The sequence below is a fragment of the Henckelia pumila genome, chromosome 1 (genome assembly GCF_033568475.1).
Source record: "Henckelia pumila isolate YLH828 chromosome 1, ASM3356847v2, whole genome shotgun sequence".
Taxonomy (NCBI): Eukaryota; Viridiplantae; Streptophyta; class Magnoliopsida; order Lamiales; family Gesneriaceae; genus Henckelia; species Henckelia pumila.
This window is the reverse complement of record NC_133120.1, coordinates 75,786,845-75,814,499: the sequence shown is the minus strand read 5'-3', so window position 1 is coordinate 75,814,499 and position 27,655 is coordinate 75,786,845. Positions and strand designations below refer to the sequence as shown.

The 27,655-nt window shown below is 38.5% G+C and overlaps 1 protein-coding gene across 4 annotated transcripts; it reads right to left on the bottom strand.

Moving 5' to 3' along the window:
• LOC140881742 (protein ALTERED SEED GERMINATION 2) lies at positions 1-27,036 on the bottom strand. Of its 4 annotated transcripts, none has more exons than XM_073287323.1 (20): positions 26,859-27,036; positions 26,232-26,300; positions 24,651-24,728; positions 23,427-23,561; positions 23,229-23,336; positions 23,007-23,135; positions 15,136-15,251; positions 14,935-15,052; positions 14,206-14,311; positions 13,020-13,165; positions 12,769-12,939; positions 12,566-12,676; positions 12,160-12,271; positions 4,718-5,055; positions 3,989-4,079; positions 2,311-2,406; positions 1,581-1,651; positions 1,378-1,505; positions 681-776; positions 1-279 (listed from the first exon to the last, which is right to left on the bottom strand). In XM_073287323.1, exons 1-19 carry the CDS (start codon positions 26,931-26,933, stop codon positions 695-697), a joined length of 2,280 nt encoding a protein of 759 aa, XP_073143424.1. In that variant the 5' UTR covers positions 26,934-27,036; the 3' UTR covers positions 1-279; positions 681-694. The 4 variants fall into 4 exon arrangements, with proteins under 4 accessions (XP_073143424.1, XP_073143496.1, XP_073143576.1 ...); XM_073287395.1 differs by lacking the exon at positions 26,859-27,036 and adding an exon at positions 26,382-26,837; XM_073287475.1 differs by lacking the exons at positions 1-279; positions 681-776; positions 1,378-1,505 and having other exon boundaries at positions 1,629-1,765.
• Positions 27,037-27,655: the final 619 nt, after the last annotated feature.

Below are 27,655 nucleotides of genomic sequence, written 5' to 3'. Positions count from 1 at the left end.
ATGAAATTATATTTATGGGCCTAAAAAAAGAAACAGTATTTTATGACAAAATTTAATATATGTACACGTGCCACACGCCAAGTTCACTGGCATAAATAAATGTTACAAAAACCACTAATGTACGATAATATGGTACAATTAACAGCAGCCAAAGACAGCTATAATGTACATAAGCTCACATGTAAAAGCTGTATGCTTTTATTAATATATATATACTCACATCCACAATTAACTTCAGCAGCGCATGGCATGGACTTCTAATTCACCCCTTTGTAACACCTGGTCAACAGAAGTGACAAGTTAATAATATTCACCCTTTTCATATTGCAAGAAATTGATAAAACAAATGGAAAGACTTGATAATCCATCACATTTGAATAATGGCCCACAATATATATACCAAACTCCATTCACAAACCGAGAAAAATATCAGTCAGGTCGTGTTCGGGTGTAAGGATTAGATTTGAAGAGAGATGGGAAAATGGATTTGAAATGACACCCGTCTATATTCTGAATAGATCGCAATTACCAACAAATACAAAAACTAACAAAAGGACAATCCAACGGATTTGAAATCCATGGCTTCGAATTTCTCCTCCAAGTGCACCATGAGATGATATATATATGGAAAGTTTCTGTAGAAAATGCAGAAGAATGAAGGGTTTCTGATAGATACTAACCAATGGAAGCGTAATTAGCTTTGTGTGCACTCAAATGGATGAAACCTTCCTTCAGCAAACTCATGCATGCGGAACCGCTCCAGGATTTCGAAGGGCCTGAAGTGGCATTGAAAACGGAAAGAATGAACGAGAAAAAGTATAAGCAGAACAAATTTAACAACCAAATGACTCAGCAATAAACACTGGACGAGCATAATGCATATTTAATGGATTGCTCGATCGAGCATAATGGACTTGTACACATTTCATACAGAACACCGAATCTACTGGATATTTTACCAGCAAACAAAGACCTGAACGAAGAGTTCAAAAGAGACTTCTTGAGCTGAAAAACAGATCCCAAACAAAACAGCTTTCTCAAGCTAAGCTTTTTACATCTCTTTAGTCTGGCTTTGGGAAACATTTATCGAGATTGCCAGAAAGCAATTTTCCAGAACCATAGCCAACACAGTCTATGTTTTAATGTCTCTCTCAGATGAACATTATCGTCAAAGTTTTATGCATATGTCTATGTTTTAATGTCTCTCTCAGATGAATATTATAGCCAAAATTTTATGCATGATGCCCATATGAAGGGGAAAAAACCATATAACAAACTTTAACTATCAATGCAGCAGTAGATGCAAATATCATGTGCATAAAAGATGACAGTCACTCAAGTCACTTGTTGAGAGTTAAATGTATTCATCAAACATACAAAATTGCTTCCCGAGTTCGAGATAATCTACGTTGATTTTCTTCCATAGCATCTAATACATTTGAAGTCTCTGGTCCTGCGGCTCCCCCAGCTACAATAGAAGGGACGGGAGAATTTGGAGTCCAGATCTGTGTAGTTACAACTGTGAATGAGCTAAAATACTTTGGAGCTCTAATAAACTAAAATGATAAACTCCCACTCACCTTTATGGTGCTGTCAATTCCACTTGTTGCGATGACAGAGTCATATGGATGGCATTGTATACAGTTTACAACTGTACAGACAGAGAGTAGTGGTATAAGAACACCAGGAAAGGGTAACTGGCGCAGAGGTATATCATGTGTCGAGCATCAGAGAACTGATTTTGAACTCAATTGGCAGGCAAATGCTTGACCAGAGAAAGAACAGCAGGGAAGAATTGAGCATGATGAAAGCAACAAAAGTATAGATTCTGATTTAATTAAAACTTCAATCTGACAAAAAAATGTATTCAAGGTCCTCTTATTAAATGTGCACACTGTGTACCAGCATAAAAAATGTGATCCATTGATAGCATAGAACTCAAGCAACATAACAATCTCTCAATGAATCAAGTCAATGCATGCCATTACATCTTCCAATTAAATAACCAATCCCAAAATCATAAAAAAACTGGAAATCTTATGAAAGTTGGGAAAAATAAAATTGTCAGGATCACCGTGTGAGGATCACAAACACAAGCAAATAGCCGAGTGTTGTTACATCCACGTCATAAGAGTCATATGAGCACAAATCTAATTAAAAACAAAAACAGAATTGGAGATTTAATGAACTTTGCAAGACTCAACATACAGAAAACCATTTCTACATGAAAATTAAAGCTAGTCGATATCAAACAATTAGCAATTCATTTGCAATGATCTTGTAAAGCGAATAGATCTATGGGGACACTACCAGCTTCATCTCCACGCAGCATCTTTAATAATCGACCAGATTTTTTTTCCCAGATAAACCACCGTCCGTCATCACTCCCACTGGCAACATATTCGCCTGAATACAATTAATTAGTAAACAGTAAATTTTGTCACTAAGATAACCAACAATCACATTATAGCAAATCCAAATATTCAGAATGACTTTCACTCAAAGCACACCTAGCTTGATTGAAGTACTTGTATCTAAATAGGGGCAGCTTTTAGCCCGCCCATCTCTCCTATACAAGACATCCCAAGAAAGGAACATCAGTGCTCTGCGGATGTTCAAATTTTGTGAAAAGAGGAACATAAACCTTCATTATTTTATGAGCATAAATCTAGCTTAGACAGATTTTTTGGAGAACTTAGCAAATTTCACCTGTTTGTTGGTTCTTTATTCTCACCACCAACTACTACTACATCTACTTTGATTGGCATGATTTTATTAGGAAATAGGAATGTGAAGTTCAAAAAATTGATTTCTGTTCCTTCTTATTTCCTTTCTCACTTATCGTCCTTTTCCTTTTTCCTAATTCATGGAGTGCAAAAAGGCGGAGAGCTGGACAAGAAAATCAATGCTTACTTGGAATGATTTGTACAAAGTTCTGACACACGTTGAATCAGTTTACACTGTTCAATACAAGTTCAGCCAAAGAAATTTCTGTAAATTTGCTGAGAATCTTGTTTGGATCACTAACTATGTTTTAAGGTCACATAAGGAGCAATAAGCAAAATTTTAGTACGATTATCCGCAATGCCCATTTTTCAAACAGGAGTACACTTATCTATTTATTGAAATCAAACTACACAGTATTTTCGTGTGGACATGAGACATGAAATGCCATATGACCAAATCAAGACATTTTACTTTGATTTAGCTTCAAGAAGGGATTCCCAATGTTTGTCATTATTTTGCTTTCTTTAATCTAGCCCAAACCGTTGTCCAAAATTTGACAAATGCTGCTGCTTCTCTCAGAACCTCAAACCATGAACCCCCCATCAATCATACACGGAATCAACTTTTTTGTCGTAAGCATAATCATTAGTGTCATAAGGATCTTCTCAGACACAAAACAGCAAAAGATCTTTTATTATAACAAACAATTCATAGAGAAAGTAGCTAATACTGAACAAAAGAATATTATCCGCCACCCATTAAAATAAATATATCTAAATACAAGAATACGAAAAAATAAAAAAAATTCCTTTCCATCACGGCATCACCACCCGTACCTAAGTTGTCTTTCGTATATCAAGGTCACTATCCACATAGATTTGTCTTCATCAAGCCAATAATTAGGCAATACAAAAAACTGGTGGGATAGTAATATTTTACCGCAATATCTACTCCAACCAATTTTACCAAGAGTTGCGTATATTTTAAAAGAGGGTAGAATTCCACTACTGTAACTTATACATTCCTAGTGTCTGGGTTAGAATCATAGAAAATAAAACTAACCACAGATTACTACATTAATACTTTTGCAAGAAATATTATGAACTGTCCTATAAAGCAATTTGCATAAAAATACGAAAGAAAAAGGCAAAAAAATAACGAGGTGCGGAAAAAAAATCCAAGAAATCTTCACTTGTGTTTTACAGTCGCTTATTTGAGTTCACTCACATGGAAAGATTGCATAAAAGATATAAAAAAATACCTCTTTGGCCAACAAAACTAGCTTGTTTTATGTCGGTTCCTACGTTACAGTGACCAATATATCTCTGCTTCATATCTGTTACAGTCTCGGGCTGCAATATGAAACGGACAAGAAATACTTATGCTAATATAGAAAGTAACTAGCAGAAAGCAACCATAAAAAATATCAAACAGCCTGATAAAGTTAGTTCACTACTTTAGTGCAGGGTGTTTGTCACCCAGAATTCAAACATGGAACCATAACAAATTGAAGTAAACAAATAAAATCCAAATTCGATTCTGCTTCTGGAAAAGAAATGGAAAGAAAAGGGGGTTGTGGAGAAAGAATATAGTCGGCCACCCCTCCTGGTAATAGGACTTGAAAAAGTGGGGTTGTGGGAGGACTTTTGAGCATGAAATGCCGAGAAGAGAGCACAAAAATTTCAATTTCACTGTGTACCAAATATGGGACCATGGTTAAAATGAAAGAGGAAAGATACAAGCCATCACCAACCGAAGAAGCCTGAAGACCAGTCAGCAACCGAATCACAGTACCAACTACCAAGTACCAACCATGATAAAGAGCTAATAAAAGGAAAATAGCTAAACAATGAAGTGAAAGAAAGACTTCACAGATTTATACCCAATAAACTCACAAAGAAAACTGAGATTAGTTTGCTAAAAAAGTAATTGCATAAAATGACACTTAATGAAAGAACAAAATTTAAAAGATAGTGGAATAGACAAGAACCTGATATGGCACTTTATCATTTTCGCTTGACAATTGGGGCGACCCACAAGTACCATTAGGTCTTCCATTTTCCAATGCCGTATCATCTCTCCTGCGAATTCTTAAATTCAAGTTCCTATCAAGAATAGCAGAGTCAACTCCATCTCCTCCTTCACCCGATATTGATGTTTCAAAATCCAATTCTAGTTCTTCATATTCAGAGTCTTCTCTTTCTGGACCATCTAATAAAGCATTGTCTGCTTCTGAATGGTAGATGATATCACTCAGAGAAAGTACTCTTTCAGTTTGATATTCAGACTTCGACCCTCCATCGCTATGCATGTCAGCTTCAATTTCAGCTACAAAGTCATGTACATGGCATTGCGCAAAGATTAAGAAATAGTACTTGACCTTATATTATATTAGCTGGTTCGCATAATCACACAATTTATGATCTCCTTAGATTTGCTTCTGTATATTAATAGGCTGACTGGTGAACTTGCAAATCATAAGTTTGACTTACTATTGACATATAAAACGGACCTGGAAACTATTATTACTGCTCATGCCAAGATAAGATTTGCTATTGCAGCATGGAATAGAGACATTTAGCACCTAATGGCGCGAGTCACTAAAATTATATCGAGCGCCATGGCATCTATATATACCAAATATAATTCAGGCATGTATCCAATAATACTTGAACCAAAAAAATGGCTATTCAATAATATGAATGACGGAAACATTTGTCTATCCTAGCATAGCATGGAGAGGGCCCAATGTACTACTTTTTTGCTGTTTTTGAGGGAAATGAGATTATATTTGTTGGAAATTCATCAATCAACGGTTTTCCAACCTAGTTCCTATTCTGAAAATATTATAGGATTTTTTCCTTGTATTTTTAGACAGTAAATACTGTAAATAGGATAGTAGAAATCTGTTATATATTCAACCCTAATTTGTTACCTTTTATATTGTATTTGCTCTTTTATAAGAGCCCCTGTTTACTCGTTCACAGAAATAAGAGTATTTTTTCTCTTCATATATTTTCCAAGATGGTATCAGAGAGGGTTTGATCCTCTAACAACCCTCCGTTCACTTTGCCGCCTGCAGTTTCATTGCTGCGCTAAACACAGCCGTGTTTTTTCTCCAACAAATCCATCGGCATCCCTTTCAACTTTGCGCTTGCGCAGAGTTATTTGGTCTACTGGGCAGTGAGTGGTTTGGGCCTTTTTCTGACCAGCCCAATCTATTCATTGGGTATTTGGGCCAGCCTCCATTCCATACCGCTTTCATCGCAAGTTTTGGTCCTTTACGGCCAATTTTTTCTGCAGCTATGTCCGAAGTTCCTTCTGATACGAAGTCCACTCCTGCGGCTACGATTCCAATTAAAATTTCTGAGCCACAATCTGTCAGAATCACGACCATCCGATTAAATGGCGACAACTTCCTCCGTTGGTCCCAATCTGTCCGGATGTATCTCCGCGGGCAAGGAAAAATCGGGTATATCACTGGTGATAAGAAGATTCCTGCTGTTGATGATCCATTATATACTACTTGGGATGCTGAAAATTCTATGGTTATGACATGGTTGGTCAATTCAATGGAAGAAGATATAAGCTCCAATTACACGTGTTATCCCACCGCAAAAGAATTGTGGGACAATCTGAATCTGATGTATTCTGATTTGGGCAACCAATCTCAAGTTTTTGAATTGACCCAGAAATTGGGTGAGATCCGTCAGGGAACTGATCCAGTAACAAAATACTTCAATTCATTGAAGAGATTGTGGCAAGATCTCGACCTTTTCAACACATATGAGTGGAAATCTATTGATGATTGCAACCACCACAAAAAATTGGTGGTGGGCAGCCGCGTCTACAAGTTTCTTGCGGGCCTCAATGTTGAGTTTGATGAAGTTCGAGGAAGAATTATTGGGAGATCTCCTTTCCCATCCATTAGTGAAGTTTTTTCAGAAGTGAGAAGAGAAGAAAGTCGAAGGAATGTCATGCTTGGAAAAAAGAACACGGATGAAACAGTTGAAATTTCTGGATTTGTTGGTGATGGTGCAGCCTACAAGGCTAAAAATTATCAACGCCAGACAGACGAAAAGCCACGAGTTTATTGCGATGCTTGCAACAAGCCCTACCACACACGTGAGACGTGTTGGAAAATCCATGGAAAACCTGCCAATTGGAAAAGTCGCAAGCAAGGAGACCAGAATAAGCATGGACCTCCTACTGCCAATGAAGCCAACTCAAGTCTATTCAGCAGAGAGCAGATTGATCATCTTTTACAACTGATAAAATCCAACTCCTCATCCGGTATTCCTAGTGTTTCTTTGGCACAAACAGGTAGAAAGCCTAAAGCCCTTTCTTGTTTAAACTCCTCTCCGTGGATAATAGATTCCGGAGCTTCTGATCATATGACTAGTTTTTCTCATCTGTTTAAGACATATTTTCCTTGTCCCGGAAATGAGAAAATTAGGATAGCCGATGGTAGTTGTGCTCCTATTACAGGAAAAGGACTTATTAAACTAACTGAGAAAATTAATCTCAATTATGTTCTTCATGTCCCTAGATTAGCCTGCAATCTCTTGCCAGTCAGTAAACTGTCCAAAGATTCTAACTGTTCTATTACTTTTTTTGAATCACATTGTGAATTTCAGGACCGGAACTCGGGGATGATGATTGGGCGTGCTAGGATGATTGAAGGTCTTTACTACTTTGATGAATCACCCGCCAATAATCATAACGAAGCTCGGGTCTTTAGTAGTACTAGTTCAATCTCTGCTAGAGAGAAAATCATGCTATGGCACCGTAGATTAGGACATCCTAGTTTTATTTACCTAAAACATTTATTTCCAGAATTATTTAAAGGTTTGGATTGTTCCTCATTTCAGTGTGAAAGTTGTTTTTTCGCAAAACATCATCGTTCTCCATATTTGCCAAAAAGTTACCAGGCCTCTAGACCTTTTTATTTGATTCATAGTGATTCATAGTGATGTTTGGGGTCCTTCTAAAGTAACTACAATTTCTGGTAAACGTTGGTTTGTCACATTTATTGACGATCACACACGTTTATGTTGGATTTATCTGATGCATAAAAAATCTGATTTGAAAATTTTATTCAAAGATTTTTGCATGATGATTGAAAATCAGTTTCAAGCTAAGGTTGGTATTTTACATTCAGACAATGGAAAGGAATATTTTAACGAGCAATTAGGTGATTTTTTGAAAGAAAAAGGTATTCATCATCAATTTACTTGTCCCTATACCCCACAACAAAATGGCATTGCCGAAAGAAAAAATAAACATTTACTTGAAGTCGCACATGCCATAATGTTTTCCATGCATATACCTAAATATTTATGGGGTGAAGCAGTTCTCACAGCTGCTTATTTGATAAACAGGATGCCTACTAAAGTGTTACAGTATAAATCACCTCTTGATTGCTTGAAAGATTTCTTTCCAGAAACAAGGTTATATTTTGACTTACCTATCAAAGTTTTTGGATGTACTGTTTATGTTCATATCCCAAGTCAATTTCGTTCAAAACTAGATCCACGTGCTGTGAAATGTATTTTCTTGGGTTATTCTTCGAATAAAAAGGGATACAAATGTTTTGACCCTCAAAAAAGGGTATTCCATGTGAGTATGGATGTTTCTTTTGTAGAAACAGAACCTTACTTCACCAAAAATTCCCTTCAGGGGGAGAGGAATGAAGTTGACGAAAATTTTTGGGATGTTTCGAACCCACTTCCCAATGTTGTTGGTCTTACACAAGAACCAAATGTTTCTGGTACTGTTCCTTTAGGAAAACCAGAATCTGTGGTGCTCAGTAAAGAGGTCTCTCATGCAGGGGGAGGAAAAGTACTTCAACTTGATTCTGAGCTTCAGGTTTATACCAGAAAGAAATTTCATTCAAGAAATAAAGACTTGACTATCAATCCTGCACAACACCAATCAGAAAATCCGAGTTCTGGCACTGAAAATTCAGGTAATCCTACTCCCACTCAAATTCCAGATTTGACTTCCTCTACTTTACCAATTATTTCTGATCTGGATGTTCCTATAGCTGTTTGAAAAGGTGTTCGAAGTTGCACCGAACACCCTATTTCTAACTCTCTCTCATATCATAGACTCTCAAAAAGCCATAAAGCGTTTACATCTAGGATTTCACACTTGTTTGTCCCGAGGAATGTACATGAAGCACTGGATGATCCGAATTGGAGATTAGCAGTCATGGAGGAGATGAATGCTCTAAGGAAAAGTGGTACCTGGAAGATAGTTGATCGACCACGAGGCAAGAAAGTAGTCGGATGTAAATGGGTCTTTACGATAAAATGCAAGGCTGATGGGAATATTGAGAGGTACAAGGCTAGACTGGTGGCTAAAGGGTTCACTCAGACTTATGGGATTGACTACCAGGAGACATTTGCCCCTGTTGCTAAAATAAATTCTATTAGAGTTTTGTTAAGCCTTGCAGTGAATTTAGACTAGCCTTTGCATCAACTTGATGTCAAAAATGCGTTTCTCAATGGCGATCTTGAGGAGGAGGTATTTATGAACCTACCACCAGGATTTGAAGAAGGACTTGGCAGCGATAAAGTATGCAGATTAAATAAGTCCTTGTATGGACTCAAACAGTCGCCGAGAGCATGGTTTGAACGCTTTGGAAAGACAGTTATTAGCTATGGCTTTGTGCAGAGTCAAGCAGATCATACTATATTTTATAAACATTCAAGACACGGTAAAGTTGCAATCTTGATAGTTTATGTTGATAGACATAATCTTAACCGGTGATGATAAAACAGAATTAGTAGATCTCAAGAAGAGACTTGCCAACGAGTTCCAAATAAAGGATCTGGGAGTTCTTAAATATTTCCTTGGAATGGAGTTTGCAAGATCCAAAGAAGGTATATTTGTTAATCAAAGAAAATATGTTCTTGATCTTCTTGGAGAAACAGGTTTACTAGGCTGTAAATGGTTGACACCCCAATTGATCCTAATCTGAAGTTACAAGATGCCAAGGCCGAAAACCTTAATAATAAGGAAAGATATCAAAGACTTGTGGGGAAGTTAATTTATTTAACACACACACGTCCCGATATTACCTTTGTTGTTAGTATGGTGAGTCAATTCATGCACTCGTCAGGAAGAGAACACTTTGATGCTGTCTACAGTATTTTAAAATATTTGAAAGGGACTCCGGGAAAAGGGCTGCTTTTAAAAAAACATGGACATCTCCAAGTTTAAACTTACACAGATGCAGATTGGGCAGGAAGTGTTATAGACAGAAAATCTACATCTGGTTACTGCTCATTTGTTGGTGGAAACATTGTCACGTGGCGGAGTAAAAAACAAATGTGGTAGCTAGAAGTAGTGCTGAAGTTCAGAGCTGTTGCACATGGAATCTGCGAGGCAATGTGGATAAAAAGAATTCTTGAAGAATTGAAGATTTCTCATTCAGCTCCTATGAAAGTTTATTGTGACAATAAAGCTGCTATTTCTATAGCTCACAATCCAGTACTACATGATCGGACAAAGCATATAGAAGTGGATAAGCATTTCATCAAGGAGAAACTCAATGCTGGAATAATAAGTCTGTCATATCTTCCAACAGGTGAACTGGCTGATGTGTTAACAAAGGGTCTACCTAAGAAGCAATTTGATAAACCGACAAGCAAGCTGTCTTTGGAAGATATCTTCAAACCAGCTTGAGGGGGAGTGTTGGAAATTCATCAATCAAGGGTTTTCCAACCTAGTTCCTATTCTGAAAATATTATAGGATTTTTTCCTTGTATTTTTAGACAGTAAATACTGTAAATAGGGTAGTAGAAATCTGTTAAATATTCAACCCTAATTTGTTACCTTTTATATTGTATTTGCTCTTCTATAAGAGCCCCTGTTTACTCGTTCACAGAAATAAGAGTATTTTTTCTCTTCATATATTTTCCAAGAATATTGATAAATTAATAAAGAAATAATGTATATAAATTACAAAAAGTGAACCAGAGGTCCACGCAAAATGAGAAAAAACCGCAGTCAACTTAGCATAAAATAAGACTCCAATCCCAATGTACTAAGCAAGAGAGAGATTCAACTATTGAAGCGAGAGATTCACTCAAATTTCATTGAGTATGATACTTTTTGTCGAACAATGTAATTAAGCATGATTAGGATAGGATTATCAAAGACTAATCAAAAATAGGATATCAGCTTTTAAATGGGGAGATAAAATCTAATGAGATTCAGAAAAAAAAAAGTTTTGTATGTTAATAAATTAAATGACTAAATTTCTCTCAGTAAAGAAGTCTTGATAGATATGGATCACAAAAACATTAAATCAGAACAAAAAAAAACATTCTAGAGGAATAGAAGGTTTTATCAGTGAAAACGAAAAACAAATATAACAATAATAAAGAAGCTAAATAATCTTTCTTCCTTTTGTTGTTGCTTGAGTATAACATGTTGCTTGAATTTTAAATAGAGTTATTTGCACAAAAATCCCTCGTGAAATATCGAAAATAGTTATTTCACCTCTATGAAAATTAATTAGGCGTCTAAGCCCTTGCCATTTTATAAAATTGCACGATCTACCCCTGTTAACGTGATTTTTTGAACATGTGTTCGTGCAAGGCTAAGAAACCAATGTGAAACCCAATATTGAGTGGAGATTTCCCATACAAGAAATCGTGGAATCTTGCTTGAAGTTTCTTGCTCAACCTTGCTGTGTAGATCTAGAAAATTATATTGCAATGAATGTACTGTGTGAATCTGGAAAATATTAAAGATCAATAAAAGACTTTTTTTTTACATTCAATGTAATATTATTCAAATTAGGTTTTAGCCGCAACATGGGCGCGTGTTCAAAAATCGCATTAACAAGGATATACCGTGCAATTTTTATAAAAAGTCAAGGCTGAGATGCCTATTTAATTTTTATGGGGATGAAGTATGTTTTTCGATATCTTACGTTGGATTTTGGTGCAAATACTTGTTTTAAATATTTCAATCTAGATGCAATATGACCAAACCTCAAACAGAAGTCACTCAACTAAAAATTTTAGATATGCAAGATCTAATGATATCATCGTGGATGCCATTAAGAAGTAGATTTTTGTTACGTGCTTTTGAAACTATGCAATAGCTTCCTTTATTTGTGGTATCGAGTTTCTGAGATCTGCCTTTTAATAGTTTTTTGGTTGTCAACTCATATAACATCATTATTATTATTTGTGCATCCTATTGGATGATACTCAAATTTATGCAAAAAGAGAAAATCCTAATCAAGGGTCACATTCAGGCTAAATGAGATTACACAAAATCATTGATCTCATGTCCAACTCATGATGACCCCTGAAGCAAAAGTCTTCATACCAGGCAAATTAGGTAAGATGAAATAAGATAAAAGGCCGATTATGACATCAAAAGGCAAAAAGGAAACAAAAAATGGAAAACCTGCAGCGATGCTCTTCTTTATGTTTTCCACCTTTTCCATGACTTCAAAATCTGATGGAGCCAAAGCTTGAGCTGCAATAGCAAAGTCCAAGGCTTGCTTGTGCTTGTTTAACTGCAATGACCAACAACAGAATCAGTAACACCAATACTAGAACTACAGCAATGACTATTTTCTTCATATCTGCAGCAAAACGAATGTGAGTGTTTTTTTTTTTTAATAGGAAACTAAATCATATCATATTAACGAATGTGCGTGATCTAGTTATATGATAGTCATATTCTACATGTACTTCCTGAGGAGGGGTCCTGAACCACAAAGTTGCACTCCGGTCACCGGACATGCGAATTCTACAACAATTGAATCAAGGACTCCAAGAAATGTTTTGCCTGAATATCACTCAGTTACCATGGTCAAGCCTTCAGCCATACAAATTAATGCCCTAACTGAAGATGGATCAATTTTCCGGGCTTGATAGCAGTCCCTGATAGCCATGTGCACATCATTTTTCCATCTCCGCTGCATCAAGAGCAAAAATGGTTGACTGAATGGAAAACACAACTCTTGTGTAAATCTAGATGGAAATTGAAAGATACATAAATCATTAAAACCTTGAGCAACAATGATGCACGAATACACAAACACTCAAGCATAATAGTCGGCTCCATCTCATGACCAAGAAAATCCAAAACTTCATGGCAAGCCTCGATTCCATAATAATAATCCGACTCTCCTTTTAAAGCTCTGTCTGCAATCTGGATCAACTCCCTGCACTTTTTAAGCTGTAAGCACAGTAAAAATCAATCATCAGCAATAAAAAACCTGAGTCATAATTCAACTTAGAGTAGAAAAGGGTTCATACCCCTGCTGAAGTCTTGCTTCTTACAGGAAAACCGTTCAGATATATACCCCACGCAGAGGAGTGTAAATATGCTCCATTATGTGGGGGATAAAAGCTGATAAGCTTTGCGACATCTTCCGATGTGTACCTCATTGTACTGCCAGAAGCTGCTCAAAAGAAAAAATAATAATAAAAAGAATCTTTCCATGATTTCAAATTTGCCAAGCAATCTGATTAACACCTAGATCAACTCCACAATTAAATCAAATTATATATTTGAAGTGGCATGAAAAGAAACAAACACAAAAAAATATGTCCATAACAGGAAAAATGAAATTTGACAACTTGATTTCTTATGGTAGCAGTGCTCTCAGGTTAGATTTTGTGGCTGTAGAGCAGTGGATGATAGATTGAAGGGCAAGGTCTATAGAGTACTTTGCTTGGTCTGATTTAGACTAAAATTTTACGGATTTTCTAGCACAACCATGTTCATGTCAGCTGGTCGTTGGATAAACTGCACTTGCAAATATCTTCAGTTGATGGTAGGGAAAAAGCCCAAATTTGAGTTTCAACTTCTCTACGAATTAGATAAGAATCCTGTCGTGCCATTCAGTTGAAAACTCTAGCCATCCATGATTATAATGCCTCCATGCAAGGATGGAGCATTCCACTGGTGAAAACGCTTGCACATAGAAAACCTAATCGAAAAAGGAAAAAAGATGTGCTCTCACTAGCTCCCTGAAAGGCCGAGCTCAAGATGAGCTGAACAGTGTTCATTTAAAAAAAATGGGTATGGTTTGTAACTGTAATGCATTAACTTTTTTAGATAATTTGACTCTTCTGCTCTCACGGCATTCATCTAAATACGATAAACTGTGTCTTTCAGTTAGGTATCAAGAGCTTCCAACTGCCGAATGTGAAGCAAAGAATAATCAAAAGCCAATGAAGCAAAAATTGAAAACTCTATGCCCAACATTAGAGATTAGCGAACACCTAAATACCAGCACACAATATAAACTTTTTGCGAAGAAACATCCAAAAGTCCCAAAAACACCAATCATGTCACATGGATGATACAGTAAAATCACCTCATGCTCTAAATATTTAAACAACAAACAGCATACAACTTTAAAGTGGGGATGATGTAAAGGAAAAAAGCACAATCTTATTTTATTCAATAACTGACAATTAAGCGTCAAATACATACCGAGATTTGCATCCATCAAGTACACATGCTCCCCACTGTAACTAAGAAGAACCTCCTCACCATTAGGACTAAAAGTGACATGAGTAAGATGAAAGCTATAATTACCCTGGAAAGAAATAAAAAAGAACATAATTGCTACAGGGCAGCTTCTGCTGCTAAAAGGACAGAGAAACTTGTACATAAACTGAACTAGATCCAGTATAAAACACACACTTATACCCAAAGATGCACACAAAATAAATATCAAACCGACTCAAGGAGCAAGGTCAAAGGTATACCAAGCCCTATTGTATTTTTACTCCCTATATGTTCCCCACCCACTCTGTTGAAGTTAGAAGTAAGCTAGGATAAACTGGTCATAGAAGAGAGCAACCATCATCATCTAAAGATGCGTGTTCGGGAAATAGGAGAAAAAACAATGTACCACATCTTAGGAAATAGAATACTTGAAGGCTGAAGCCTATAGACTTGGAGAGTGACACTAAATTGTTACAAGGAGAATATCACTTCTGCAAAAGAAGTTTTAACCACCAAATCTGTGTTCCCACTTTCAAAATCTGCTCAAAGAATTTTGAAGTAAATGAATGAGGCTCTCACTATAGCTGACAATCATGATGCACATGTTCACTAATGGAAGCAATGACTACCAGATAAAGAACAAAAGTTATAATTGTTCTGAATTAGTTTACAGAGAACAGAAGCAATGATCTCAGGACAATATTAACTAACAAGGTCAGAAAGATGCATCGGACAAAAGTAATTGACGCATGGTGGTGATGGCATCTTTTTCTGACTAGAAGACATTGGTGGTAGCATTCGTCTATCATACAAACGCGCAAATGAATCACTGCAAGAATTTTGCAAGGATGTTATTAGATTCCGTCAATACACTACTCTAACAGGAATATAGCAAAATTAACTATGATCTACCTGCCGCCAACGAGAAGTAAATGAGGTCTAGCATAACTGATATCACAAGACTTCAACATAAGCACATGTTTGGGTGGATCTGCTAATGATTTTTTAGCTCCAGAACGCAAATCAAGCTGCAAACAAGTACGAGGCCACATCTTACAGAGAGTGGAAGAAAACATAAGTCACTTTTTACAACGAACAAAAAGCCAAAACCATTAGATTATGGCCGATGAATGTGTGCATATGCCTGTTTGTTGGGGTTCAGAAAAGGGGGTTGGTATCCTAGAACACCTTAACCAGCTGGATAATAATATGATAAATAAAAAATGAGTGTTTGACCGCTCAGTCGCTAAAACACAACACAAAAGATGACAAAGGAATTCCATTTACTTCCACTGAAGTCCTTGCCAGCATAATACTCGATACTGTACATGCAACCTGGTGATACTCTATTACAAGTACTGTATCCCAACTCTTATCTTAAGTCTGCCATGGAAAAAAAACATTTCAATGTGACTACTTTTGAGTGAAATAATTAACTCACGGGGTATCACTCCATGTCATCAGTTGCAACAAAAAATAGTCACAAGAATCATTTGTCCAAAATGGGGATGTTTAAATATGTCCTTGTGATTAGCACATTCTATCAGCTTAGAGGAATCTTTCATAGCACTAGCACCAGGACATTATAGGCTCCATTTCAAACTCTGGAGCTCTAATACCTCAAATAATGCATTATTGTCAACTTATTTAATTCACATCTTTTTTTTTTTATTTATAAGAAACGATATTACATTAGATACGTGGAGGCTATTAATTACAATAAGCGGACAAGCGATCTGCTCATGACAAAAATCTAAGCATGACTCTACTCATTTTTTTTTGATAGGAAACATATGTATTATATATAAATGAAAATGATAGATTACAAAAAGTGGACCAGCGATCCACGCTAGCTAGCTATATTCAAAGCCAAAAAGTGCTTCTAACAATCTAGATCAAAGCCAATTTCCAATCTCTATACAAGTCTAACATAGACAAAGATTTAAAGTTAGAACCCTTGAGAGCCCACGTGGCAACTCTCAGTTTGATTTTATCCCAAGTTTCCTTCTCTGATTCTTCACTATCTTCAAAAACTCTTCCGTTCCTCTCCAACCAAATCGACCAACACACGCAATGAACCACTACTAGCCAAAGAACTCTCCCTTTTTCACCTAGCAAACCTCCTAGATCAGTGGCAAAAAGATCTTTCGTTGTTTTCGGGATTACCCAAGATAATCCCAATTCCTTGAGGACCAGGTTCTACAAGTTCCATGAATACGGGCAGTGAATAATCATGTGATCTTGAGTTTCTCCTCCCTGCTTGCATAGAACACACCTGTTTGGGCTAAGGGACATGTTTGGGAGCCTCTTTTGAATCAAGTCGCAGGTAGGCAGTCTTTCCAAAGCAGCTGTCCATGAGAAAACCTGAACCTTTGTCGGAATGGTGGCTTTCCAGATTGGGTAGAAAAGAGGGAAGCTTGGGAAGCGCTCCTCTGGAAAGAAAGACTCGAAGAAGGACTTTACCGAAAAGACTCCGGAACTGTCCCAAACCCATTTCCTCACATCCTCCGCTCCCTCTACTAAGTTTACCCCCCTCAAAACTTCCAGCAGGTTACCTAGCTGGCTCAATTCATCATCCCTCAAATCGCGTCTAAGATGCAAGTTCCAGGTCAAAGAGTTAGAGGGAAAAGACGAGTCTCGACAGACGAAGAAAGAGATCTGCCTATTGTGCTCCCTAGATATCTGAAAAAGATTAGGAAAGATGTCCTTAAAACTAGAATTCCCCACCCAGCAGTCTTCCCAGAATCGAAATCTATCTCCCCCTAGAACCACTGCCCTCACAGAGTGACTGAAAGCCATATACGTCCTTGATATGAATTTCCACGGACTTCTAAACGTGTTATGTCTAGCCAATCCCGCATCCCATCCATTCTCTTGAACTCCATATTTGCTCGCTATGACTTTCTTCCAAAAAGTGTCCCCCTCCGATGAAAATCTCCACCACCATTTACCCAACAGAGCCTTGTTCCGAAGGCATAGGTTACCTATTCCCAATCCTCCTCTATCTTTAGGTCTACAGACTTTGTCCCAACCTACCAGGTGGCAATGAGCCTCCCCATCCGGTCCATCCCATAAGAAGTTCCGCATAAGTTTCTCCATATCCTCTGCAACACCTCTTGGGATCCGAAACAACGACAAGTAGTACACGGGGAGGGCACTCATTACTGCCGAGATTAGCGTTAGTCTGCCACCTCTCGAAAGGAAAGCTTTCTTCCATCCAGCTAACCTTTTGGACATCTTAAAGGTTACTGGCTCCCAGAATGAGACCCTTAAGGGGTTCCCTCCCAATGGCACTCCTAGGTATTGAATGGGCCATGCTTCCACCCCACAGCCGATCTCCCTAGCCAACCCTTCCTCCACTTCTTTATCACAATTACAGCTCAAGAGGGCACTTTTGTCCTTATTGATTTTCAAACCGGACATATCACAAAAAACAACCAGGATATCCATCAACAGCCTCACGTGATCCTCATTAAGCGCAAAAAACAGAGCGTCATCGGCAAATTGAATGTGAGAGACCTCAACCCTATCCTTCCCTATCTCCCAACCTCTAAAGATGTTTGACGCCTTTGCCTTGTCAATCAAGCGTCCCAAAACATCCGCCACCAAGTTAAATAAGAACGGGGACAGCGGGTCTCCCTGTCGTAACCCTTTCTCCCCCTTAAAAGTACCAGTCGGTCTCCCGTTGACAATAACCGAAAATTTTACATTGTTGAGGCATCCATTAATCCATTTCCTCCATCTATTCCCAAATCCTTTCTTAAGGAGAACAAAATCCAGAAATCTCCAATTAACGTTGTCATATGCCTTCTCAAAGTCAGCCTTGAAAACCCATCCTTTTTTCTTTTTCATTCTGAATTCCTCCACTGTCTCATTCGCTATCAAACAGCAATCTAAGATTTGACGGCCTTCAATGAAGGCACACTGTTAATGTGCAATTGTGATCTCAAGCACCTTCTTAAGACGCGAAGCTAGCACCTTAGCGATTATCTTGTAAAGACTAGTGACTAGGCTAATCGGTCTAAAGTCCCTAATGCGTAGTGACTCTTTCTTTTTTGGTACCAAACAAATGTATGTCTCATTCGTTACTCCATTCACAACACCTCCCTCATAGAATTCCTTAAACACTCTCTTTAAGTCCTCTTTAATCGTTTGCCAACACTCCTTAAAAACTTCCATTGAGAAACCATCCGGTCCCGGAGCTTTTGATCCTTCACAATCAAACACTGCTTTTTTAATTTCCTCATCTGTAAAAGGTAGCTCGAGCTGCTCCATAGAATCTCCGTCAATTGCGCTCCATTCTACCCCTTCAATACCCCACCCCCCTCTCTCTGGTTCGCTATAGAGTTTTGTGAAAAATTCTATAATTGCTGATCTGATAATTTCTTTATTGGAGCTCACAATTCCGTCTTCCAATTCCAACCTCTCTATACTTGTCCTGCTTCTCCTTTGGCTAAGTAGCGAATGGAAAAACTTTGAGTTGCAATCCCCTTCCTTTACCCATTTGACTTTTGCCTTCTGGGCTTCCATTTGCAATTTCCTACATGTTAACTCCTCTAACTCAGCTTTGACAGCTCTTCTTTCCTCCGCCACAGTATCCGATCCCGTACCTTCCCATTCTTGAGTATCCAGCATTTGAATCTTGTTTTCCAGCTCATATCTCCTCATGTCTAGGTTACCAAAAGTTTGTACATTCCACCTCTTAATCTCCGATTTCGTTCCCTTCAGTTTGCTCATAAATTTGTAGCCTTCCCATCCTTGAGGATTCTGATTCGACCACCAGTTGGTGAATTCCTCCTTGAAGGTCTTGTGCTTAAGCCAAATATTTTCAAATCTGAAGGGTGTAGGCCCCCACTCTTCCTTCGATGTATTCAGGATCAAAGGAAAGTGATCGGAAGTAATTATCGATAGCACTGATTGCCTTCCGCACCCAAACACCTCTTTCCATCCCCCCGATAGCAAGAATCTATCCAGCCTACACCAAATGGGTGAAGCCCTCATATTTGACCAAGTGAATTTTGCGTTCAGCAAGGGAGGATCATACAGTTCTAGCTCGTTAATCAAAGCGTCAAAGGCTCTTATGCTACTGGTTAAAGTGCTGCTGTTCATTTTCTCGCTTAATGTTCTGACCACATTGAAATCTCCACCTACACACCATAACGGGCCACAAATCTCCTTCAAACCTGCTAATTCATCCCAAAAAATCTGTCGAGCTCTTGGTCCGCATGGCCCGTAGACTGCCGAAAACCACCACGTTGAGTTGGTATCCTTTACTATTTCAATAGATACAGAAAATTCCCCAATCAAATTATCCTTCACTATCACCGTCCGGGGATCCCACGCCACCAAAATGCCACCGGATCTGCCCAACGCCGGTAATTCCACCCATTCTATAAATCTTGATTTCCATAGGCTTGCTAAGTACCTCCTATCCACCCGCTGTCTTTTAGTTTCCAAAAGGACCACTATATCCGGCTTCTCTCTACGAAGAATTGTTCTAATCAGCCCTCTCCTACTGCTCGAGCCTCCCCCTCTAATGTTCCATGAAAAAATCCGCATAAAACAACTGTATCGCCATAAGTAGACCACACCTTGGGACTCTTTAGTTTAAGACCACAGCCTCTGGAATTCCAAAGCTGACTCTTCGCACCTCCAATTTATCGAGACAATCTTTGATTAATTCCTCCTTGACAGCCGCCGAAACCCCAGCCTCCTCCTTTCTTGCTCGCTCCTCCGACATTAATGGCTTATCAATCACCCTTGGGCTTGGTTCTACCCCCCCTGCACCTACCCCCCTCCCAACAGAAAACAAAAGATTTGAAGGGTTAAAAGGGCTGGGATTGACTGGAATCGCCAACGGATCCGACTTGGGTTCAGAATCGCTCACGTGTCCCTGTGAAGGAATAGAGTACGAACCTGTGTCTGTTGCGAAGATGCCCCTCATGTCCTCGAGACATGAGCTTGACGGGGAATTGACAAGGGATTCGCCTACTACTGAACTATCGGTGAACGAATCAGAATCCTCCGAAGACAAATCGCCCCCTGTTTCTTGAAGAATCTCATCCTCAATAATCCCCAAGCAGTCACTTGTATGACCTTGTAAACCAATTCCTAACGGGTCTGTGTACCAATTCCCTTCACTGTTCCCAGCGTTTCCTGCAGCTCTTTCTTGTCTTCTTGAGTACACAAACTTAAAATGTGGAGATGAAGGACTCTCCAACCCTTTGCCCTTCTCTTTAGAATTCGTCTCTGTCGTAGCCTCTTCAAACGCCCTCAAGGACTGTATTATTCCTCGTTGAAATTCGCCCACCACTTTTGGGCATAACCTTTTCAGAATTTTGACTTGACAACCTCCTAGAATAGGTTCTGAAGCCCATGATCTATCACTGCTGCCTCCTGCTTCCAAAGGGGTTCGATGCGGGATCCCCTTATCTGAAATATTCTCCACTATCACGTCCTTTTCACTATTCCGGTTGTTAACAGCTACTTGCCCCTTAAGCTTATCTGCTAGATGCACTGTTTCAGTCTTTTTCAGTCCTTGTTTACCATCGACTTCCAAAGAGGGATCCTTTCCTAATACTACTGCTTCCTTCCCTGCTCGTCGTCCTATTATCCCTTTAGGTCCGTTCATCACTGCTTGAGCGTAAGAGCGCTTTTCATAATACTCGTAAGCTGCTGGATTAACCGTTACCACTTCAAGTCGCACCATCAAGAGGCCTCGATGTGTTGGAATTTGCACAAAGCCGTTGATGAATCCTCCTTGTGTCCCGACCACCTTAATTTTGGCAGCCGACAAGTCTCGAAGAAAGATGGTGTCTTGGCTAATATCCAGTAATCCTCCACACAGTTCCCCCACACTCCTGAATATATCATTTGACCATAAATCCCAAGGCAAGCCAAAGATCCTCACCCAGCTATTGCAGCAAGCAAACATCTCTACTTCACTATTGATCTCTGCTCTCCAACTTTCAAAAAACAGCGTCACCCCTCTATCAAAATAGCCTTTCTTCAACCCCACAAAATAAGACGCCTCCTCTGCATTTCTAGGCCACCATGCTGCCTTATTGGCCTGGAATGGAAATATCTCTATCTTTCTCTTAACATCTTGGCTTAAACAGAAACCACCGCCTCCCAAGAAATATTGACCCGTGCCTTGGTGATGATGATAGCTTTCTGCCACTCCTTTACTGAGCAGGGGCGGATATTCTCGTTAGCCAAGAGGTCTTGCGTTTCCATGTTCTCCATCTTCTTGGTTTCTCGCTGCTTAGAACAATCGACTCCCTTTCTATCTCTGCCATAAGCCGAGGCATTGGTGTTCTCCCTTTGTAAAAAGAAGCGTAGATGATTGGCCAGCTTAATCCAGCCACCCTCTGCACGACCACTGGGGATGATTACACGCTGCTTGACACCCCCCTGCGCTATTTTCAACACTTCCAGAAACCTGCCTCTATTGTTGAAATACTTGTGCGTGGATACCACAGCTTCCTGCCCTCTGAACTTGTTGAAGACGGGGCTAGAGATAGGATTCTTTATGAACTCCCAAAGTTTCGCCCAGAGCCACTTCGCGGAAATGACGTCTAACTCCAGAGGGAAACTCGCTTTCCTCGTTCTTTCGATCAGGCAAATCGAAGCCCCTTTCTGGCCCTTTCTGATAATGAACAGCTTCTGTTCGATTCTAACATCCTTCGTCACTTGTGTGGACCTTCTCTCGTAGGACCCCGATCTGTACTGGTTCTTCGCTTGTGTAGACCTTCTCTCGTGGAACCCCGATCTGTACTGCCCACGCCCAACCCACCTTGGCATCGTAGTCGGAAATGCTCGTCGGTTCGAAGTCAAGATAAAGCTGGAAAAAGAAAGAAGAAAGGTTCTAGGAAGGAAGCGAAAAAAGGTTCAGGGTTAGTATGGAGATGGGGGGCAGGGAGGAGAGAGAAGAAAAGGGCGGGAAGAAGAGTTAAGGGCTATGGCCGGTCGGATCTATGGTCGGAAGTCTGAGGGGAAGAAGGAGGGAGGTGGGCTTGGCGTAGACATCGCGACGGGAGGGTTTTTCTTAGAGAGAGAAATTTTGTCCATCAACAGTCTTTTGAGTGGCTAGATCACTGAAGAGTCCATATTCAGACTCTACTCATTTTAACAAATGACAAAAGTCCAATCTTAATACATCTGTGATTGAGGCATTCTCAAACTCCACATGAGACCCAATCCAAGTAGATGTTCGAATCTTGATCTTTTCCCAGCACTTGTCAATTGACTCTTCAATGTTGTCGAAAATTCTTCTATTCTTCTCCAACCACCCATACCAACATATGTCATGAACCACCACTAACCCAAAAATTCTCCCCTTCTTGCCAAGAAGATGTCCAACATCTGTAGCGAATAATTCTTGCGTTGATCTTGGAACCACCAAACCAATCTGAGTTCTTCCAAAGCTCTAGCCCAAAAACCACTCATGAAGGTACAATGAAGCAACATGTGGTCCTGCATTTCCCTCTATTTAATTCAAATCTAGGCTCTAAACAATGAAATGTCAAGACCTTAGTTCATAGATGTCAAGGTATTAGCAGTGTGAGTCCTGATAACTAAAATGCAGGGTCTTAATGATAAACCTTTGCTGTAGGGTGGCACAATACACAATTGATTTACATGAGACAGTGGCACCATTTAAGAGTTAGACAAAAATGAGACATTAATAATGCAAAAAAAAAGATTTTTAGAGAGGAGAAAGATGATGTAGCAGGATGCAGCAGAAATGTAAGACGAGGAAAACATGAGGACTTAAAACTCACAAGGACGTTACGGCATTCTTGGTGAGGGGACCCAGCGGCAGGGCATGAAGCACATTCACGAAAATCATGCTGTCTCAGTGTCCCATCTTCACTAGCACTCCACACCACATTGGGATTTCCGGCTTCCACCTAAAACCAAGTTAATAAGTTTGCAAGCACAGAAACATCGCTCCCATTGTGTCAACATGTAATAACTTTTGAAAGGAAAGAAAAATAGCTTACAGCTAATTTTTTAATCCTCCTTGTGTGACATTGAAAAAGTGCTAATGGGTTGCTTCCATGATCCTCCTGTTCTCTGCCGTTTAAACGAGATAAATTGAACAGTCGCACCTGTAATAGAAAAGAATTGTTTCGGCAAAAAAAATATATAAAATACATATCAAGTTTAGTAATACATGATAATCTACCATGAAACATTACCTCAGCATCCCCTGCCCCAGAAACAACCAATTCATTGGAAGTTTCGGGAACGAATTTTGTACAGAATATGTTAGCAGAATGGCCAGTGTCAATGGAGTGCAAAAGTTTTCGGTTTGAATAAGACCAAATATTAAGCTGCAGCAAATACAGAACACATTTTCAAATCATGAACCAGATAACTTATGTGACCGTACATCACTAAATCAGGCACCCAAAGGAAGTTTCCTATCACAATAGGAAATATTCCAACAGAAAAGCTGCTCGCACAAAACTAAACAATAATGTTAAAAATAGCATATGCTCTATGTCATACACATGTTATCGCCGCTGTGAAAGAAGATGAATCATTAGAGACATAAATACTTGCTCACTATATTCTTTTTTTCCTAATGATGACCAACAACTAACCATGATATTAACCATAATGATAAATGAGACTAGCTTGAGTTATTAAATGCACTGCGATAAAAATACTCCACATTGGCAGTTGCTTTACTAAATCTACGACTTTCAGATGGTAAGATTGCATTCTGCCCAAAGGAAAAAATATCTGGATCACCCTCTTCGAGAAACAGTCCAAAGAATGTTCTTTGGATAGAAATTGCTTACCTTATCTTAGGTCTACATTGGGGATTATTTTAAACTCTAATGCTGATGTTAGTGGACCCAAAACATTCACATGTGCAAGTCTGGTTCCACGTTTTTTTTGGGTATCAATTCAATATTTTTGTAGGCTTCTCATCTATAAAGACCATTTCTTGGAGATTTGGTGATACTCGGTCGTAATAATAACTTTTGACTCTATATATCGGTGGGAGTGTGCTAAACCTCACAAGCAGTGAGCAATGCCAACCAAAAACAAAATGTCCAGAGAAAGCATAATTTTTCTGGTCATCTACCTGTTGTTAAGCGGGCTTTCATAATCATATGCTCACCAAAAAAGTGCTAAATAATATGATTATCCTAGCCATCCACCTATTTGATAATTATAGAAGAAAAACATGAAGAATTAGTAGACAAATGTGCAGTACGTGAAAAGCATAGGAGGTTTCTCCAAATTTTCTAGTGGATCAGGAAATGACCTTGAGCATAAGTTTGCAGTGAGCTATACTTACTGCTAAATATTAAGCAACATCAAGAGTTAACCACACTGAGGCATGTCGTCCAATCTAGGTTTATAGTAATGTTAGGTGATTATTTATGCATGCTATAGTAGAATCATACTCGTGTATCATCGGACCCCGACACCAACAGCGAACCTTCTGAATTCCATGCCAAAGCATTTACGCAACCACGGTGTCCCTGTCAAACCAAAAAAAAAACCCCTTCATCTAACTATTCATAAAAATCAACCACTTCACTTGTATTAATATGTCTTAAAAGTAATGAAACAAATAGAAAACACATTAATGATTTACAAATACAACAGCATTGGTACATGGCCATTCCAGCCAACAGTGTTCTAAATGGCGGTCGAGGCGGCCGCCTAGGCGGTAGGCGGCCCTCGACCGCCCCGCCTTGGCATTAGGCGGCCTCTTCAGGCGGCCCCAAGCTGTCCCACGGGCGAGGCGGGCGGCAAGGCGAGCGAGGTGGCAGTGGCGGGCACTCGGGCGGGTTAGGCGGCCAAAGCGGTCAACAAATTTTAAATTTCAGTCAAAGGTCAGAGTCACTAAATTTAAAAACCTAGTCAAAGTCTACCAACTTTAACACCTTAGTTACTTGAAAACACTACCCACTTTCTTTTGTTTTCCACTTTTGCTTCAAGTCTTCTTACCATCAACCACTAGGCCCGCCGCCGCCGCCAACAAGCCTCTTTAGGTTAGGTTTTGTATATTTAACATACTTTTACATAATTTAAGCCAAAGTCTAATGATATTGTTTAAGATTATGGGGTGTTAGCATAATAAAGATGATTAATATATGTGATTGCATATAAAAAAATGCTAAAAAAAATTTAACCGTCTAGGCACTAGGCGGTGCCTAGGCAGCCGAGGCGGTAGGCGGTCACAGACCGCCTCGTTACCGCCTCCCGCCATTTACAACACTGCCAGCCAATAAATATTCAGTATCATAACTCAGAGCTCACACATTGAAACTCTGAAGGTTTCACAAAATCTCAAGTTCTTAAAAAATTATTCGACCCATAGAATTATGTCAATATGAACCCCTAAATATATATTGGGCCATAAGAAAATAAAACCCTCATATACATGAAATGTTTAAAGGCTAACTATCAATTATAGCAACTACCTATGGAGCTCTCAAAAGGATCAGCTAGCTAAAAGATACTCTTAAAATGTTAAGTAGTGTTTCCTTAATTCATACTCCTTGAGGTATTTGACTCCTTGTTCAGTATACTTGTAAATTCAAAAAAAAATAATAGAAATTTTAATATGTTCGACTGATTTGACATGAAGCCACTAGAAATGACCTAATTAAACCAACAATTCTGAGATCTATTTTTCAGTTGCAGTGCTTCTGTAAGCTCGAAGTAGAAGCACGTCAAAGAAAATGTAGGAGCTGACATTCATCTCTCACTTTTGAAAGAATGTAGTTTAAGGCAAGTAACTGAGAGACAGCAGAAACAAGAACTCATTTCGCAAGTAAAAATTTTCAGGAAATGCCTATCGGTATTCAGTTCACATTATAAGAATATTTTATTGGCTACACCATTAGAAATTCATCTTGGTACCCGTTTCTCCCACTCAAAGCACCATAAACTAATTCAATTGACTCATTTTTCATATGGATCAAACCCATGAACCTGTCAAAGACTAAAAATATAAGAAGAGTGCTTATCAATACCTTCAGTTCACTTTCCAGTGACATCCTTCGTAAGAGTGAGGAATGTGTTTGCACATCTTTATTAAAATCCTGAACATAAAATGGAGGAAGAGTAATCACACTATATTCTCACCCAAGTACTGTTCAAACACCAGAACCACAAATCCACACCTTTCACAAATCCCAGATAACCTTCTTCTGAAGTATTTCAAATGGCAGTATGCTTGTTCAATATTTTCAACTACACGTTCAGATTACTTAATTTCAATGAGTACCTTATACATACTCGTAACTTTTCCATATTGGAAAACAAAATATATTCCCAGACAGGAATAAGTATCATAAATTATGGCATTTCAGCAAATCCCATTTCTCTCAAGAAACTTTAACATTCCCAAAAAGAACTCAAAAGATTCTGGTTCATACATTTCCTTTCGAAACAATCTAATCAGAAAACCCCATTAGATGATAACATCCCTCGTATCACTGAAACAAATTAATAATCAAATTTTGGCGAGAATTCGACAATCCTATCAAAGCCACAACTCATTAAAGCATAAGAAACATATAAAGAATGGTGTATTCTGAATAAATGAGAAGAATTGGCAACAATTCGGTAATGAATGTGAGATTAATAGCAGGACAAACATGGTGAACCCCGATTGTTCGACTGTTGATGAAATTTGTGATGCTGCCGTCGTGAAAGCAGATTGAGGAGTCCATTCAACGACCGAATATGGCCGAAATAAACAAAAAAAACCGCTGGTTTATCGCCAATTTCCCCTTTTCATCAAGCCTTCGTCTATCTTTCTATACAGTTAGTTTACACCCGCTCCACTACGCTAATGGAGGAGAGACAGGTCGATCGTGTATATATTTGTTGGTAGTAAAGGAACACGTGTCGTCCTCTAAGTCTCTCACGTGTGAGCACTAATTGGGCTACTTATAATGGGCTTTTGTTTGGGCTCCAGAACATGGACCCAAATGAAATAATCTATTCTGTTTAACAATCGATATGTAAGAAAAATCTCTGGTTTTTTAATTGAATTTGTAAAAAAATATCAAAACCTTTTTTTTTTTTTTTTTTGGCAAAATGCCCTCTCGTCCTAATACACTTGTGAAATTTATAGTAAAAAATATACAAATTTATTTTATTAATTTTGTGAAGAAAAAGTTGAGAAGTGTTTATTAAAAGCTCTTTCAAACACTACCTATATTATTAATTGTCAGTCAATATTCAGAATAATTATTTTGCTCATTTCAAGTTAATGAAAAAATATATTGTTTCTTTAATTGAATAAAATTTCAAAAAATTTGTATAATAAATTTATGTGTTTGTGTCGCAAATAACTATCATCAATTGATCTTCTCCGTCCCAAATATAAATGTTGCATTTTTTTTTTTAAATCAATCCAAATATATACCAATTTCATATTTAGTATTTT